Genomic DNA, 17,178 nt, shown 5'->3' with positions numbered 1-17,178 from the left:
CTTCCTTCAGTCACTCCGACCCTCCCCATGCTCTCTTTTTTTGTCAGCCTGTTGTTAAGAAAAGCTGTTTCCAGTCAGCCATGGGTTCTGACTGCCCTCTGGGTTGTGTCTGGGACAAGCCCAGGGTGAAGTTGTTTGCACTTTGCTTTATTCACGTATAAAATGGTCTTGAGAAGTTTTATGTCACCATAAGTCTTCATCATTTCTGTTTTTGTAGAGAGGAACAAAATGGCGTTACTTTGTCATAAACGGGGACTGCCATGGGCAAGAGAGGGAGAGGATTTTAGTTAAAATAGTTTGTGCTACTTGTTTTATTCTGGGTGGGTATATGGCGTAGGATCTTGGGAAGAGTTGTTGTGGAAGTTTCCAGGAAGCACGATGCGTAGCCTCCTGAGGGAAATTCACAGGACATCACTTCTTACCAGTCTTATTTCTGGAATTCATCTCTATTAAACAGACCTGTAAATTCTTTTCTAGTCGTGTTTCTAGCATATCTCTTTGCACAGGATTTTCTGTAGCCGTGAGCTGTTTCTTTCATGTGTGTTGCACCTGCACTTTTCTTATCCTCATAAGAAGACACCGATTTCCCATAGGTAAAAGCCAAAGCGAGGCAGCTAGGAGTGCTGGCAGGCAGCAAACATGACCGAGACAAGCAAATGCCTGTAACAAAAAATCTCTGCTCCTCACCTTCTCTCCAAAATAGACATCTTTGCAGCTGTTGCACTCATTGGATGGTTTTTTAATCCCAGAGGAACTGAGCAGCTCTTAGCATGTTAGAGCCAACCCTGTATGTTGTCTGTCTCTCTCTCTCTCTCTCTCTCTCTCTCTCTCTCTCTCACACACACACACACACACAAAGGGTTTGACTATGGAAAGTGTCATCCACACAGCACGACTGAATTCTTGCAGTTATTGTCCTGGGGATGCTGCTAGCTCCTACCAGGCAGTATTGGGAGCGTTTCCCTCTGCAGCTGACTACGTAGATGTAGATGTTAAGCACACCTGTCATGTTAATGGGCCCCTAGCGGTGAATTGTAAGATCTTTGGTATAAAATATCTGAAATACCTTTTCAGTGTATGGGAATTTAGCTGCACAGTTGAGGCTGTGTACATTCCTTGCACTGCCTGTCTCTAAAGAGGATGCAGCAAAACAAATAGTTTCTGAGGAAGCTCTTGTCTCAGCAATGAGGCAAAGCAGCTTTTAATTAGCCACTTCATATTTGTTTTGCTTAGTCCTTTTTTTTGTCCATTCTGTAAACACTATGTGAAATATTCTGTGACAGCCAGCATACTTTCTGTGATGCCCACGTAGGGACACAAGCTATATTTTGAAATACTTCAGAAGATTGTTACGCAATTCTCACATGTTCTTTACTTGCTCTCAAGTTATTGTTATCCATCTTTATTTAATGCTCAAACAGTGCTGTACAAGTGTATTCTGCAGTAGCAAGTTACTGTCAGAGAGTGGGACACTGTCTTAAGAACTGACAGGTCTTCTCCAACGAAAGACAGACCCCAGACCTTACCTTCTAAAATTTCCTCTTTGTTCTTGTAAAAATGTAGTTAGGTGCCTTGATCCTTCGCAGTACAGCACTCTTGATGATTTAATTTTGAGGACCTGTTGGTTCAGATAGAATGAAGGTAGATTTGTAGAATGAAGGTAGATTTATTTGCAAGTTACTTGTTTACTGTGCACTCAGCAGTATTGCTGAGAAGAAGCTTTACTGTCCTTGGCAATACAGTGGGGGACTAACACCTGCATTCCTGTCCTCATCAAATAGACAGGGGATGTTAGTCACAGAGAAAAAGGGAAGATTTTTTTTTTTTTCCAAAATAAATTTTCCCAGTAATAAAAATCAAAGTCACCATTGATGTCACTGAAAAAACTCTGCGGCTGAAAGGATTGAGGTGCTCTGTTAACAGCTAGCCAAAACCATAGTTTCTGCAAAGAAAAAAGGCATTCTGCTTCAGCATATAAATTGACAAGCAAGTTCTGGAAGACAGATGAGCTGAAAATCAGCAGGAAAGTCTAGATGAGAAAAAAAGTCCTAAACTACAATACCTCTGTGTGTTACCTGAGCTAATGGAGGCCAGGACAGAGGCAGCAGCGTGTGAGAGACAGAATATTTAACTCAGCTTTTCAGAAATATAGACTAGTTAATATGGTTTGCTGCTGATTTGAAGGAGTATGGTTACTTTGAAGTAGTCCTTGTGTGGCCTGGATTTAAGTTTAATTTGACATTATTATTGTAAACCTGCTCTAGTTGTTTCTTTTCTTGTGCCCACACACTTCTGTTAGGTGTTTCACAGTGGCAACTGATCATTTCTTGTTGTGGTAGTCTCTTTCCTCTGATATTCATCACAGCTTTTTTTTCCTCTCACATAAGAAACCTGTAAAAGCTTATTTTTCAGATCTTTTCAGAGGGAAAAAACACCATGCGTGACTCACAAGTCTGATATATTTTGATCCTTGTACACCTCTCTTTTTTGATTACTTGTTCAAGAGTGTATTTTTTAAATTATTTAGAAGGATGTATTGTGCCAAACTATATACACACCGTGAAAAAAACCATCCTTGCTTAAAAGCATTCAGGGAAGATGTTTGAAATAAACCTTGTGGGCTCCAGACAGGGAGCTGTAGACATCATTTCAACAAACGTTCTGTAGAAATCCATATGCTCTTCCTCCTAGCCACAGCACTGGAGGTTTCAGGTGGTGTTTGTTGCTTCTACTGTGCTCCTGCAGTGCAAAAGATCTCGCATCTCCTTCAGCCAAGCTCAGCTTTATGTAGCTAAAAAGGAACCTGCGCACATCCCAGATGTCCATCCCCGGCTGCTCCTCTACCAGATGGATCTGCTGCAGAAATGAGGACAGACCTTGGATAGCTCTTCTCATCCTGAGGGACATTAACCGTAGCTTAGTAAAACTTCCAGGTACAGGAAGCTCTGCTACGTGTATTTCATTGCTTAAAATTAAAAGTGGAATTTGCTGAATTTTGGGTGTTTGATCTTGAGGGTGTCATATTGCACTCACGCTATTCTTTCTAGGTTGAATGTTTCAGAATTTAATTTTTGCAAAGAAGATAAGCTAAAAGTAACTGACCAGTGCAATTTGAGTTTTCTTGACATTACCCATCGAGCTTGTGAATCCTTTGAATCCAGAAGTTCACCTTGGACGGTATGCAGGTGTAATGCATAAATGGTATTGGGTCACCCGCTGAGATTTAGTGCAGTTTTTAAGACTTTATCCATTTTAAGAAGGGAGGAGATAATGGAAAACCCCAATTTCTAGATAAAAATCTGTCTAATGCTGTTTTCCCTTACTTTAAAAATCCAAGGCTGTGTAACCATATGGTTATTAAGTACCTTAATTGTTTAGTTTATTAAGTAATTTGTATCACTGTAGCACCATAACACAAGGTTATGATGGCACTCTACAAACATTAATTAAACTCTATGACACCTCTGAGATGGAGGCAAGTACTGTTTTCATTCTTCAGATCGGGAAAATGATGCACAGAGAAATTGGTGGTGCAGTTCTGTGATACAAATCTTTGCAACATAGCCAGCAAAAGATGTTTGCTGTCTGTCCAGTGATTCATTCCTTCAGCTGTGCCAGTTCAGGTGTTTGCAGTCTTGCACTTAAATAGAGTTAATTCATAAGCAGTATGTATTTGTTTTCCTAATCTAGTTCACTTTCTCTGATTTGGAACATGGCCCTGCACAGTGCAGAATTGGTCTAAGGGGAAAGTAATCTAAGGAAAAAGAGTCTCTTAACTGAGTTCACCATCAATTAATTAGTTGTGCCATCGGTGAGTGGCACTGAGTCCCACTGAAGGCAGCAACAAGGACTCTGTTGGTTTCATTTAGTTTCTTTGCCAGTCTTCAGCAAAGCCAAAAAGAGAATCAAGCCTGTGGATGCTTATATGCAAAAAAAATCCTATATTTCTTCCCTTGCTGAACAAAACTAATTTATTCTGGCCACAGCATTCTATTTTGTAACTTGCTTATGTATTAATTACATAAAAACTAAGCATTCTCTAGTTGGAAAAAAATACATATTTTTAATTTGAGGAGCACTAATCACAGATAATTAAATATACAATTATGTCACATCCTATGGAAAGTGAGTGACATTAGGTTTTTATTAAGAAAATGATAGAGACATGGTCTGGGAAAGAGCTGTAAGAAGAGAATAGTGACAAGGCCAGATCATAAATGATGATAAAGTTGTGATTTGCAGTCCCTCACAAGATAGCAAATACATTGTTAGCCTTCATCCTGCACCTCTACATTCTGTGTGTCAGAACAATTTCTCGATCTATCTTTTATGGTCTTCAGGCTGTTTTGACACTCCAGCAAGAACAGCCAGCTTTAATGCACTTCTTTCATTGCCTCTCTCAGCCATGAGGATGTTCCTCCCTGACTCAGCTTTTATCTACAAATGGGGTTGCTTACTACAATAATGGGAAATAATTGTCTCTTTGAATTGGAGTCATTTCTGTCTGCGGTGCTCATTGCACAATTTATTGCATCAAGCCAGGCAGTAAACAGGATTTTCTTATTCCCTGTTTCATACGCAGGAAACAGACGAAAGCCAAACAGTTCTTGCAGGTGGGAACCTTGAATTAACTCCACCTAAGCATCAGTAGCTCAGAGAATTTCTGCAGATTTCAGTTTGTTTCTTGTGGCACGATGACTATCCTGCAAAAGTGGAAGTAAAACTCTTTCTTAAAAAAAGCATATTTTATTGTAATGCTGACAGAGGATTATGGCTTTTACTTACTAACCAGCAGGGCGTTTGAACCAGCAGTTCAGCAATGAACTTTCTCTCCTTGTTGGTGCATTTGTGCCAGGCAAGCTGTTTAACACAAGTTTTAAAAGCCAAGTGTGTGGCAAGCAGTTGAACATTCTTTTTTGTTCACTCTGCCTGCCTGCGTAGCTGCATTTTTTCCTTGAATTTACAGCTTCTGTCAGTCCTGTACTTTTAAAAGGCAGTTTAGCTGATTTAGGAAGTGAATCAGTAGATTTAATGGACTACACTGATCTTACTTTAAACAGCTAATTTTCAATATCCCTTGGGCTATTTGAGACAAGTAGAGAAAATTGTGCTGTTCTCATCTGATTGCATTTCATTGTAGTCTCCAATGATTGACTATGTAGTACATTTGAACTGGGAGGAAAAGGTTTTCACTTTTAAGATTGCCAGTTCATATGGATTTCAATTTAGTAGAAGCTGAAGTAGTTTTACCGTGTTTAAGTGATGTCTCTGTGAAACTAGGTGGGCAGAGTCCAGATGGTTAAAATAAAAAAATTAAAACAAACAAAAAATGTCCAGTCCGGTTGACTTCATTTGGAAAAAAAACCATGAAATTCTTGCCTGAATTCTCACTATACAGCATAGTTCAGTCAATATAAAGGAGCTCTGTAACTTTGCAGCATGTGCCGCACCTGATCAGTAAAGAAGATACCTTCATGATATAAATATAAGAACAAAAAGGAAAAAAATAGTTTCTTCCTGTATTCTTTAGACTCTTTAATTCTTTATATTTTAATTGACAAAAATTAGCTCTGTAAATAGATTCATCTGTTGATAGTTTGAGGCAATTCCATTTACTGTGCATAACCATGGTTGTTTTATTCTGTCATTATATCACACACAGTGTGTTTTCCAGGTACCTTTATTCTTTCAGTTGGAAGCTGCCAAAATGCTTTCTTGTCTTTGTTTAGATTGTGCAGTTTTGATTGTGCAGTTTCTGTTTTGAACAAACCTCCTCTCTGCCTCCTCTACGCCTTTGCGAAGTTTCAGGGGCAGATTAATACAAACTTTTGATAAAGACCTCCAGTATACATACCTGTTCTCGTAGACTTCTTTATGTAGTCTATCTTTGGATACTACAAGTTTTGTTATATATATTTTAAATGTTGTTTCTTGTTCAGACTTTGTGAGCTGAACACCTTTGGGAATAGTTTAGATCTTCACAGCTGCGTGGTACCTTTGTGTTTAATAAAACCAGCATGCCTTCCTTCTCTTAAAGCACAAGGTTATTTTCAGTGTGGTTTTTTTGAAGCTTCCATTTGAATCAGGTTTTAAATTCTGAATTTGCACAGTGGATATTTGCTGATGCAGGGGATGATGTGTACCTTCCCTAAACACCCTCCTTCTCCCTCCTTCTGTATCAGCTCAGATCCTTTCTAGTTGAAATCAAATACCAGCTAATCATAATATGTATAAAGTAATGAAGGCAATTCTTCAGAAAGATCTGTGCCAACTCCACTGTATGAAAAATTCAGTTGTTCCTACCTTGTGAAAGTCTCCTGTGTTTGTGCATGTGTTCTCATATATCTTCTGTAGAATGGTGCCTAATTTCTTCTGATATCTGACTAACCTCGTTGCAATTTCCGCAAGTTGTAGAAGTGACAGAAAACTTTTACATAACATGAACTAATAGTAGCGGGTCTGTTATAGCTGCTGAATTATTCTGTGGCTATTATTCAAGTCCCTCGGTATTTGCCATTTGTTTGGGTGACTGATAGCAGGCAAATTAGATCACAAGTTCAGGCCAGGGTTAGGTATTTTCTGGTGTTTTTTTACAGCACTTGCTGAGATGAAACCCTAATGACAAATCAGAGGTTTAAAGCCCACTGCAGTATGTCTTATTACTGGTACGCAATATTGCCCCATTCACTAGCATGCGGAATAGCCCCGGTTCCCGCAGAGGTGTACAACCCCTCCTCGTTCTCCTGTCTGATGCAGCATCCCATGCTGCAGGCTGGTACGCAAGATTTGAGGTCTCTGCCTGCTGGGAAGAGGTTTTAGCCTCTCTGCTGGTAGGACTGTGGAGGTGAAGCGTAAATTTGTCTTCCTCAACAGCAGCACTTGGTAGGTGAAGTCAGGATGGCTCCTGTTCCTCCTTTTTGTGCAACTCTAAGGCTAGATAAAGACTCCAGTCACTGCCCCTGCTGATCAAGGATGGTAGGAATAGGCAAGGATTTAATTTAAAATCTAGCGAGTTTTTAAGTATCAGACAGCTTGGCCAGTTAGCATATCCCATGTATGACCTATCTCTGACAGTTGCTTCCCACATTAAACTAGACAGCAGAAAGCATCCCATACCTGTCTCAATGTAAAACCATATGGGTTGGAGGGGACTGCACTGTTACCGCCCTCGTGGTACTAGATGATTCCTCTTTTCCGGTGTGCTTTGTATCTGTGCTGACGGAAACTTCAGGTCACTAATAATAATCTTCTGTTTGAGCTGTGCCAATGCTTTTCAATCCTACCTCAGTAGTAGGCAGACTTGCAGATGAATAACTGATCTGGAAAACAAGGTGAGAGTCAAAAGAAAGAATGAATAAAAATACCTCCTTCAGTCAAGTTCAGATGCTGTACTTATTCCTGTTCTATGTGTTCCATGTCTGTTGATAAGCAGTAATGCCTACCTTAGTCATTTATGTCGCTGTGTGGATATTTCATGATTTTTTTCCTTGTTGAAGAACTTTTGGAGGGTGGATGAAAGTTTATCAGCCCTATGGTGATGCTGTTTCTTGTGCAAAAAGAACACAATGTAGAATAATACATATTTTAAATCATGGGGCTGTCAAGGAGACACTTATTTTTTATGTTTACCTGCAGAAACTGGAAAAATCTGACTTGGATAACTGGGAGAACATCAGAGGACCCCAGCTGTGGGAAGATTCCAGGGCTGTTCAGCAGCAACGGCGGGAGGCTGCCCATCTCAAGACAGAGTGACTGAGCAAGCCTACTTTGCTGCCCGCAGAAAAAACGTCTCAGGCTGGACTATCTTATTTTTTATTCCGCTGTCAGGAGCAGACATGGGAGGACAGTATTGCTCTGAGCAATTCATGCCAGTGTGTGTAACTGTGAGAGCAACCCGAAAGGCACCATGTTGTACGAAGCTCTTTGTTTGCATCTGTTTGCACAGTTCCACAGGCTGTACGTGAGAGTTCTCAATAAAAACACACAAAAAAAGCCATCTGATCATTTTACTGAGTATATCAGAGTTTTGTTTTTCCATTTCAACAATTATTGTTTAAAACTGAGGTGCTTCAGCAAGAGATATCATTTCAAGAGTCACTTCTCAGTACCACGAGAACAGCACTGCTGTCATCTGGATGTGTGTGACCAGACAAATGTCGCTTCAGAGAGCCCCTGCATGACTTCAAGCTCTTAAGCTTGGAAGGGACTCCGCAGGCATATCAACTGTTCAGGAACAGCGAGCCCATTCGGGCTAAATAATATTCTTGTGTTTCATTTCCAGGAGCTCGTTTGTGCAGAGGTATGTGCAGAGTGTCAGCTGGAAATTGGTCAAATAATATTTTTTAAGCTATGGGCAGGATTTTTGACTGGTTTATTGATGCTTTTGTGCAGGCAGGACGTTTGCATTGGAGCTTCTCAGCCTAACTTGCAAAACTCCTTTTCAGGGGAGCAGAGCAGTAGAGCACAGATGAACAGATTGTAGTTTCAGAGCATTCAGTGACACCTCTGTAAATCCCTTGGGAATTCACAGAGGTATGGTCTTATTTGTCTCTGCAAGATATATGTCACCTGCAGTCTAAATGCTATAAAGAAATGGTTAAAAATCTAGAATATAGGGGCATTAAGCTCTGCTAGAACTAGAAAAGAAGGAAATTAATTTCATCGTTTTGTTACTCTTTTTTTACCTAAAAGGTAAAATAACATTCTTGGGCAAATAAGATATAAAATAGGACAGGTAAGGAGCAGCTGAAACTACCTGCCTTGTTAAGCAACGTTACAACTCTTAAATTCAAATTCTGATGCAGTTCTACTGGCAGCAGCGAGATTGATTGCTCAAAGGACGTGAGTGCATTAAGTACAGTGACAGAGTCTTTTCTGAGCTAGGGCTCCTGCTGATGCTAGCATCACGGCTGCTGTTCAGGTACTAACTGGACCACTGGAAACATTTCTTCATGTTCCTGGGCATAGATCTTATGATGATTCTGCAAATTCGTTAACTGTTTCCCAGAGGATACACATCTTCCTTTTCCCAGCCTCGACCGAAGTTGCCATTGTTAGGCATATGGAGAGGCATGATTAGCTCCCAGTCTTGCAATACTGGCTCACAGGGTGGACCAACACTACCCTGAAATAGGCATATGGCTTTCTAGGAACGGTGTGTAGGAGAAGTTACCCCTTCCCCAGGGGAAGAAGAAAAGATATTTCTCTCTCATGAAGCCCTTAAACTTACCACTTTTCTTGATGGACAAAACACTTGCTGTCAATACACAAATCCGGTGTATTTTTACAAATTTGATACCCCACAAAGAGTATTTGGGGGACAGTAGACTTATTTCAACAGTTTTGGAATGTGGTTGCAAGTAATTGCTTCTTTGTAGAACACTTTTTATATTTTAATTTAGGACTCAGTTTTGACTTTTGATATTTCTTAGATGGTTGCTCACTAGTAGAGGGGGCCCCCCAGCTCTCTTTTTCACAGGTACTAAGTTTCCTATAGTTTCCATGAGCATATTTGTAACTACCTTTGAAATGGCATCTCTGGAAAGTGATGGAATTATTTCAGCATCTCTGAGCAGAAGTGACATGCATTTGAAAAACGTTTTAACTTGCCCCTTCTCTTCAAGTTATATATGAAGACATAGTCCCAGTTAGAATATTTACTGATAGTCCAATAAAAAAAAAAAATCCAATCCCATTTTTTTTCAATGTTGTTGAATCATTCATGAATTTTAACCAAAACAAACAAACAAAAAACTTTTGGCAGGTACAGGAGCTGTACTGCTGTACTCTTCATTAAATGGAGAGAGCTGCTTCAGGGATTTCTCTTTATTGCCATGCAGTTGGACAACAGCTTCATGTTTTATATTGTGCTTTTTGCAGCCACAGAATTTGAAGTAACACATATGAAGGGGCCATGTTGAGAGAGTCGATTAAAGTCACTTAAGTTACCACGCATCCCAAAGTAGAAGGCACTCCAGAAATGTAGAGAGTTACCATTCATAAGGAGAAAGAGAGAGGCAAACATCAGTTGGTTTATGATTCATGTTTAGTTTGGCTGCTTATTTTTGAGGTATCCTTTTGAAAGCCATGTTATAGTATTTCTGATGATCTTCAAGGCACCTGGGGATAACCCCGTTAAGTTCCTGAATCATTACTCTCAGCCTCCAGAGCATGTGGCTGAGGGGCCAGAGGTAATGAAACAGGCTTGAATTCTCTTTTGTAACTGGCATATGCTGGTCTGAGCGGAATGAAGACAAGACTTCAGTGGGAGGTGTGAAGTATTAAAGGGGTAAAAGAGAGCACTTTATGAAGCCAGGTCTCCTAGTCAGCTTTGCTGAAATAGGAAATAAAAGACTAAGAAGACTAAGAAGACTAAAGAAGACTAAGAAGACTAAAAGACTAAGGCTGGGTGTCCGTGGGTATAAGGACTGAAAAAAAGAAAAAAAAAGCATTTACTTCTCAAAGAAATTGTGACGAGGTTGGTCTTTGGGGTCTTCCATAACAAGAACATGAGTGGGGCACAGAAGTGCTACGGTGTATGTGGGAATCTGGGGCACCGTCTCCGGGAATGGGGAGAGTTCAGCATAGCACCAGTGGGCACCCAGCTGGATGGTTCCCAGCTGCAGCCCAAAGTGCTAACCAAACCTTTGCATGAGATCAGCCCTGTGGATTCTGCTGAGTTTGTTTCTCTCCTGGCACTTTGTGTTTGCAGACTCATGGATGACCCCTAAGATAAAATGTAAAGTACCTTAATTCAGCTGTAACGCAGATGTAGAAGCTTAGCAAATGCTGTAGCTACTGTGATCTAAAAAGGTTTCAAAACCAGCTCAATAGTATAGCAGTTCAAATTTCAAAGCTTCTGAAATATATTTGGACGACTAGATGGTATTAAAAATTTTAGAATCATGCAGAAGACAGTCTTGCCAGTATTGATCCTCCAAGATCCTGAAAATAGCTCCAGCTACCCTAAAAAAGATTGTGCCATAATGAGGGAGGAGTGATGGGACTTTTAGACCAGAGTATAGAATGCAGAAACTTCTGAAAAACTTCTTGTACATACCCCATCAGCAGCTGGGGAGCAAGCCCAAAAAGCAGAGGGTTGCTAACACTGATGGGTGTGTGAGGATATGTGTCCACACTGCTGAGCGCTCAGAGCAGGAGAAACCCATTTCTTCACAGAGGAGCAGCATCTTGGAGTGATTTGAAGGTTTTTCTGTTCATTGGATGTTTTACATCAACAGTTTTTGCTTAACTGTATGTACATGTCTATAGGCGAAAATTAAAGCAACAGGTTTCACCTTCAGAAATACCTGTGTAGATCCTTGTACTTCGTGATGATCTTGCATTTGGTCTAAGCTGCTGTGTTTGAATTTCCATCAAAAGCCTGGGACAAGTTTCATTTTGATTTCATGTGTTTTCCAGAGGCTTTTCTTTCTGTAAGAACTGGGAAAGCCTAAACATTATCCTTTGCTACTATGTGTGTTATGTCCACTGGAAAAAAGTAAGAGTAAAGAAATGAGAGAGAAGAAGGGGCTGATCTAAAGTCTCAGCGAAAGCAGAATAACCATTTTGACATGAAGATGGTCACAGAATTTTTCCATAAACTTACTTTTAGAAAGACTGCTTTTTCCTCAGTGTTTTCAGTGGAAAGCTTCTTTTCATCCTTCAGAGGAGTAAGGGTCACAAAGAATTCTGCTGTTTTAGATGAGCTAACTACAAGTCTGTAATCAAAGGAAGGTAATTGTACATTGTTAGGCCTTCTTTTCCTACGAGGACTTGCAGCCAGACTCATCCAATGCACAAATTGTCTCTAAACTTAGAAACAAAAACTACATACAGATGTTTTTCTTAAACTCTTCCTTACCCCAGGAGACCGAAGCAGTCTTTCCTACCACTGGCATCAGACTGGCCATATTTTCTTGCTGAACATGAGCAGTTAAAGTCTTACTTAGCGCAGACAGGTAATTAAAGTTTCATCCTCGCCATCTCTATCCTGCTTGGGAGGTGTGTTAAAATTAAATTCAACCAAAGCAGCAGCTGTTAGTGCCGCAGAAAGGACGTGTAAAATATGGTTATACATTGCTAATGGGAAGAGTTGAATGTGTCATAGTCACAGTCATTTGAGGGAAAAAAAAACAAACCAGAAATAAGGGAGCGCTGCGTGTGTATTACTGTGCCTCCATAGAAGAAATGTATCTGCTTTCACCCAGTGTACCTGGGGTCTGCCTTGGTGTGCTTCAGTTGATGGAAAAACGGCCATACTTCATCTGACGTACCTCCTTCAAGGTTGCTGATGGGATCCTCGGTGTTCAGTACCAACTCCACTGCACATATTCAGTACCAAATCCATGATGTTTTCGGCCTCAAGGAGGCCCCGTGGCTCCCAGGAGTTGTGCTTAATCCCAGGAAGAATCAGGCAGAACCCCATCTGGCTGCCCTGTAAATCCATTCTCTTCTTTCCCTCCTGTCTCCCAGTGTTCTTCCTAAAAAGTAACAGCTTAGTCTCTGAGCTGCTTATTTCGAACAGCACTGACTGCAAAATGTCCCTCGCTTTTTTTTTTTTTTTTTTTTTTTTTTTTAGTGTTCATTCTCTACTGAGAATTGAAGAATAGTGGTTTCTAAATTAATTTGAAGGTGTTCTGTAAAATGTAAGCTCTGAAACACAGACCCAGTATTATATCCCCTTAAGTATGGCACCCTGCATACACCGGGTCTCTTTTTATCTTTAGATACACAATGCTGTGCTCTCTATTTTATGTTACAAAGGAAATTAAATGTACTTTTTTCTTTAAAAGATGAGATCTTCATCCATCACCAGCTGTCAGTTCCTAATAATGTTGCCCAGAGAAGTGTTATCTGTGATTTAGTGGCTTTAGTGGACTATCTTTTGTTGAACAGAGGACAGCAGAATAAAATTTCAGCTTAATATAGCTCTTTTCATACTCCTTCTGAATAACAGAGGAATAGAGGAGAGCAAGAGCAAAGAATGTTGGCTTCCAGGCTCAAGTTTCCTCCCTGTTTTGTAGTGCATAGGGCATTTTAAGAAAGAAAAGGAAAGAAAATGAAAGTGAAAAAAAAAAGGAAATAAGAGAAAATAATAAAAAAAAAGTGGAAAGAAAAAAGCTTAGGGACAAAAATAGTAATAGAAAACAGAGTGTTCTTTCTGACTGGTCCCTCTGGATGGAGTAGGAAGGAAAATTGTTTCTGTCTCAGGAAAAACTTCTGGGCTTAAAAATGCTCTTGTCTGAAGTCAGAACAAAAAGTCAAGTAGAATATTTTGCAAGGTAATAGTTTTAGAAATTTTTGTTTGGGTGAACTGCGATGTTTTATTTTCCTTTTCATGTTTTTCTCTTCTTGATTCTTTTTTTTCTCAGGCAGCTTAACTTTGGGAATGAAAAGCCACAACGGATCTTTAAAGTGTGTTTTTCATTCAAAAGGCTGTCAACACCAAATGCTTCAGCAGTTTCCAAAACTTTTCACAAAAAATATTCTCAGTAATTTGCCAAAATAAATCCCTCTCAGTGAACAGGTTGCAAAATGTCAATCAACCAGATAGAAAATGCTTTAAAAACATTTTTTTAACCAGCTATCCCAGTCAATTCCTTAGCCAATTGGTGAACCCGCATCCTACGTGCTGCTGCGTGTGTCACTGCACACCTCTGTGGCTGTGTACACAAGCATTACCCCCAGCAGACAAGCACACCTGCATTAGGTAAGTTGTATGCTTGCAGTTCACAGATTTCACGACCTGTTTGGCTATTCATAAAAGAAAAGATCTGCCCCTTACTGCCTCCAACATGCTGCTACCCTGGCCGATGACATTGTCACTTTCACGTTAACTGATCAAGTTGCCTCTGGAAACAAGTCCTCCTTTCTCCCTGCTTTCACTAATAATACAACCTGAATTGATTTCTGTTTATTTCATCTTAAATTGTCATTTTGTATTAAGCATTCAAAGAGAATTCTCATGTACCATAATACAATAAGAAGAAAACCAACATTTCTCCCAGTCTACAAAGGGCCCTGCCCCTGTTTAAATGATAGTTGTAGGCTTTCCATCATTTTAAGTTGCCTGTCTAGCAACAAATTGGCAATCAAAGATGGAAAGACTCCAGTCCTACTCACATTCATATATATTTGAAGTGACCGTAGTCCGTCCAATTCTGGGGTCATGTCTTACTGTCATTTGGCTCTCCACCCCCCTGGTGATGCTTTTTACCATGCAAACGTGTTTTCAGTACAGAAGTCTGTGATTGCACATTTCTCATAACAGGCCTTTTGGTCTGTGAGCTCCCTGAGAAGTGCAAGCATCCTGATCGGTCACGCTAGAATAATAAACAGCAAAATCATTTTTATTTTTTAGCAGCCTTTAAGAGCAGATGAACTTGAACGTAATTTGATAAGTCTGTAAAAGTTCACCTTTTACAAATGACAGGAGGGGTTGGAAGGTTTAAAAGTGAATTACAACACTGTTTTTTTAACTTCACTTAGGGTAGTAATTGCAATGGAGCAGCTGGGATTGTTCACAGTATATTTCAGCTTAGCTAAAAAGACCAATATTTGCAAATATCCAGAAATTTAAATTTGTCTTAAGTACTTACTTGAACACTGTTCCTCAACAGCCAACACAGATTATGCACTTTTTTGTTACCTGGGGTGAGGTTTCTGACTAACCCAGGATATTCAGACTTTGCAAGGAAAAGCTGGATATGGGATCCTATACTTTCTGTGGACAAACTTGGTTTTCTAGTCAGTGATCTGGAGCACATACAGGAGGAGGAGACCTCATCTTTCATGTATTCAAGATTTCTTAGCCACATAATGAATTATTCACAACAGAAATTAAAATTTGAGCTGTCTTTGTCCCTTGAAGCTACACTGGGATGTGCGATGTTATCTGACAGGAGTGTTCTTCTAACCCATACTGCACATTATCTTAATAATGCAGATATGATAATTTCCAGGTGAAGCCAGATATGTACATTACTACCTTCAACGAACCTCAAGGACTCAGCTAATTTGATGGTATCTTCTACATATATCATATGGAATGTGGGGTTCTCAGTTATTAATCCCTGAGGTGTCTACTGTTCCACTCCTTGCTCCCCTTTGCTAGCAGCAGAAGGATGCACAGGGTTTTCTGCAGCTCTCTAGGGTTAAAACATCAAAATTTCTTCTCCCCAAAAGGATATTTCCTTTTATATATACATATATACATATATATAAATTATGTTGCTGGCACTGTCCGCTTTAACTGCCACATATTCTATACAGTTTTTGCATCTCCCTTTCTGTGTGTTTAGGTAATGCCAAGAACCTACTGAGAGAAGAGGTGTTAGTTGTCTTTTACACTCCCAGTACAGCGAGAGCGTGATCCAGGAGCTCCCGAAGTAGCGGACCAAGACATTTCTGTGCGTTGTCCTTTTCTCCTTGGAAAAGTTTCTTTTGCCTTTGGAGGATTCACCACTCTCTGTTTTACCTTGTGCAAAGAGGTGTAGCTGGAAATCTGAAATTTAAGAAATGTAGGATACCTTAATGAAATTTTAATGAAATATAAAAAAAGGTAGAGTACCTTAATGTCCCTAGTGTGTTGTTATATGACTTTATCAAATAGCTAGATATAGATATGCATATGTATATAGACAGTCCCAAAGACTACATTTGCCTGTCCAAGAAGTCTCCTCATTTAATTGGCAGTCTGGGGAGCTCCACTTTTGGCTTTAATGGAAAGTAAAGACAAAACCTTCACACGGGTTCTTGGAAAAAAAGTGAGGGCATGTGCTCTGCTGCTGGTGCTCTCTCCCCAAGCCCTCTGGGACAGGGTTATGGACCCTGAACAAAATCTGTAAATCAGATCATCTCTGATATTGACATCCTTTTAAAATTTATTGTTCCTTCTTCCTTTTGAAAAGCTTCTGAGTTTCTTGGCAACTTAATGATTATCTCAGTAAATTATTTTTTTAAAGATCAGCAGAAATTTTACACGGTAACACCGGTGTTTAGATATAATTGCAATCCCAGCATTGCTTACTACAGAGACAGCGTATCTAAGCTGTCTTTCTGAGGAGGGGAATCATGTCACAGAGGAGGGGAAATCATAAACTTGTTTGAGCAGGACTGAGCACTGTCCTGTCTGCTGGATGAAACAGGCTGAGGCATCTTTCCTAATTTGAAAGCAAGTTTTGCTTGGACCGTCCTTCAGCCAGAGCACAAGTTGCATGGACAATAAGGTCAGAGGATCTATAGTCTCCTCCAAGTCAGCAGGGAGCAATAAAAAGATATTTTCTGCCATTAAAGATAACCTTGTGTACAGCAAAGGCATGAACAGTGTGTCAGCAAACCGGCCCTTTGAGACCACTTTATTGATTCAGGTTTCTTGTAACATGCAAAACAGCATTATTATTACAGCAGAAAACTGGGCACAGACCTTTCAGGATTATGTATTAAGAAGAGCAGATCAAATACCATCCACCCAACTTGATAAATTCTAAGTATTATTCCAAAGTGGTTTGCTCGGGATCTACTTGGCAGAGTGCATGGGGGCAGCCACCAGTCACTTTTATCCTCAGTCCCCTTCCTATTATCACTTCTTGGCCTTTTGGCTAAGATCAAGTGTAGTATCAGCGTAAGGCTCAGCGTGTCCTTGGCGTGTCTCTTTGGAGAATCCATCCTGCCCTTGCAGCAGGCTGGATTCAGTGACCTACCAGCTCTTTTCCATCTGTAACTACTGTCATTCCTGCTCTTTAAGAGACCTGACAGCTTTTAGAAGTCAAGTCACCTTTAGAGTGCCTTGCAAGTACAGCTGATCTGCATTGGCCTGAATTACTGCTGTTCCAGAAGGTGTGCCTCTGCTTGCTATAGTGGGAGAAATTATAAAGCAGCTGGAGGCATCACTTCCTTTCTTGTGAAGGCCAACAAAAAGATTGTTTGTCTGTAAGAACAGACTCTTTTCTTTTTTAGTCTCTTTAGTGCTTAGAGGAAATATGCAAACCTTTTTTTTGGAAGAAGACAGCACAGGTAAGTCCTATGAGAGTTTTTCACCCCTATATTTGTAAGGTTCTGGGACCAGGAAAAAGCCTGGAAATCCTTAAAATATTATGATTATAATATATTGATAATACTTCCATATTTCTTTCTGGTTTTGGTAGTTCCTAAACTTCCTAAATCCAAACCGAAGTA

General features: G+C 40.0%; 1 protein-coding gene and 1 pseudogene across 5 annotated transcripts in view; both read left to right on the top strand.

Annotated features, from left to right (window-relative positions):
• LOC118168685 (cytochrome c oxidase assembly protein COX16 homolog, mitochondrial) overlaps positions 1-8,002 on the top strand; it is a 43,531-nt gene extending 35,529 nt beyond the window's left edge. For all 5 annotated transcript variants that reach the window (XM_035329251.1, XM_035329253.1, XM_035329254.1 and 2 more), the window contains one exon: positions 7,636-8,002. In XM_035329251.1, coding sequence (XP_035185142.1) covers positions 7,636-7,752 — 117 coding nt within the window. In that variant the 3' untranslated portion in view covers positions 7,753-8,002. The remainder of the gene's footprint in view (positions 1-7,635) is intronic.
• Positions 8,003-16,581: 8,579 nt separating this feature from the next.
• LOC118168722 lies at positions 16,582-16,704 on the top strand (annotated as a pseudogene).
• The last annotated feature ends 474 nt before the right edge of the window (positions 16,705-17,178 follow it).

Source organism: Oxyura jamaicensis, chromosome 5 (assembly GCF_011077185.1).
Source record: "Oxyura jamaicensis isolate SHBP4307 breed ruddy duck chromosome 5, BPBGC_Ojam_1.0, whole genome shotgun sequence".
Lineage (NCBI taxonomy): Eukaryota > Metazoa > Chordata > Aves > Anseriformes > Anatidae > Oxyura > Oxyura jamaicensis.
This window is presented reverse-complemented; position numbering and strand designations above follow the sequence as displayed.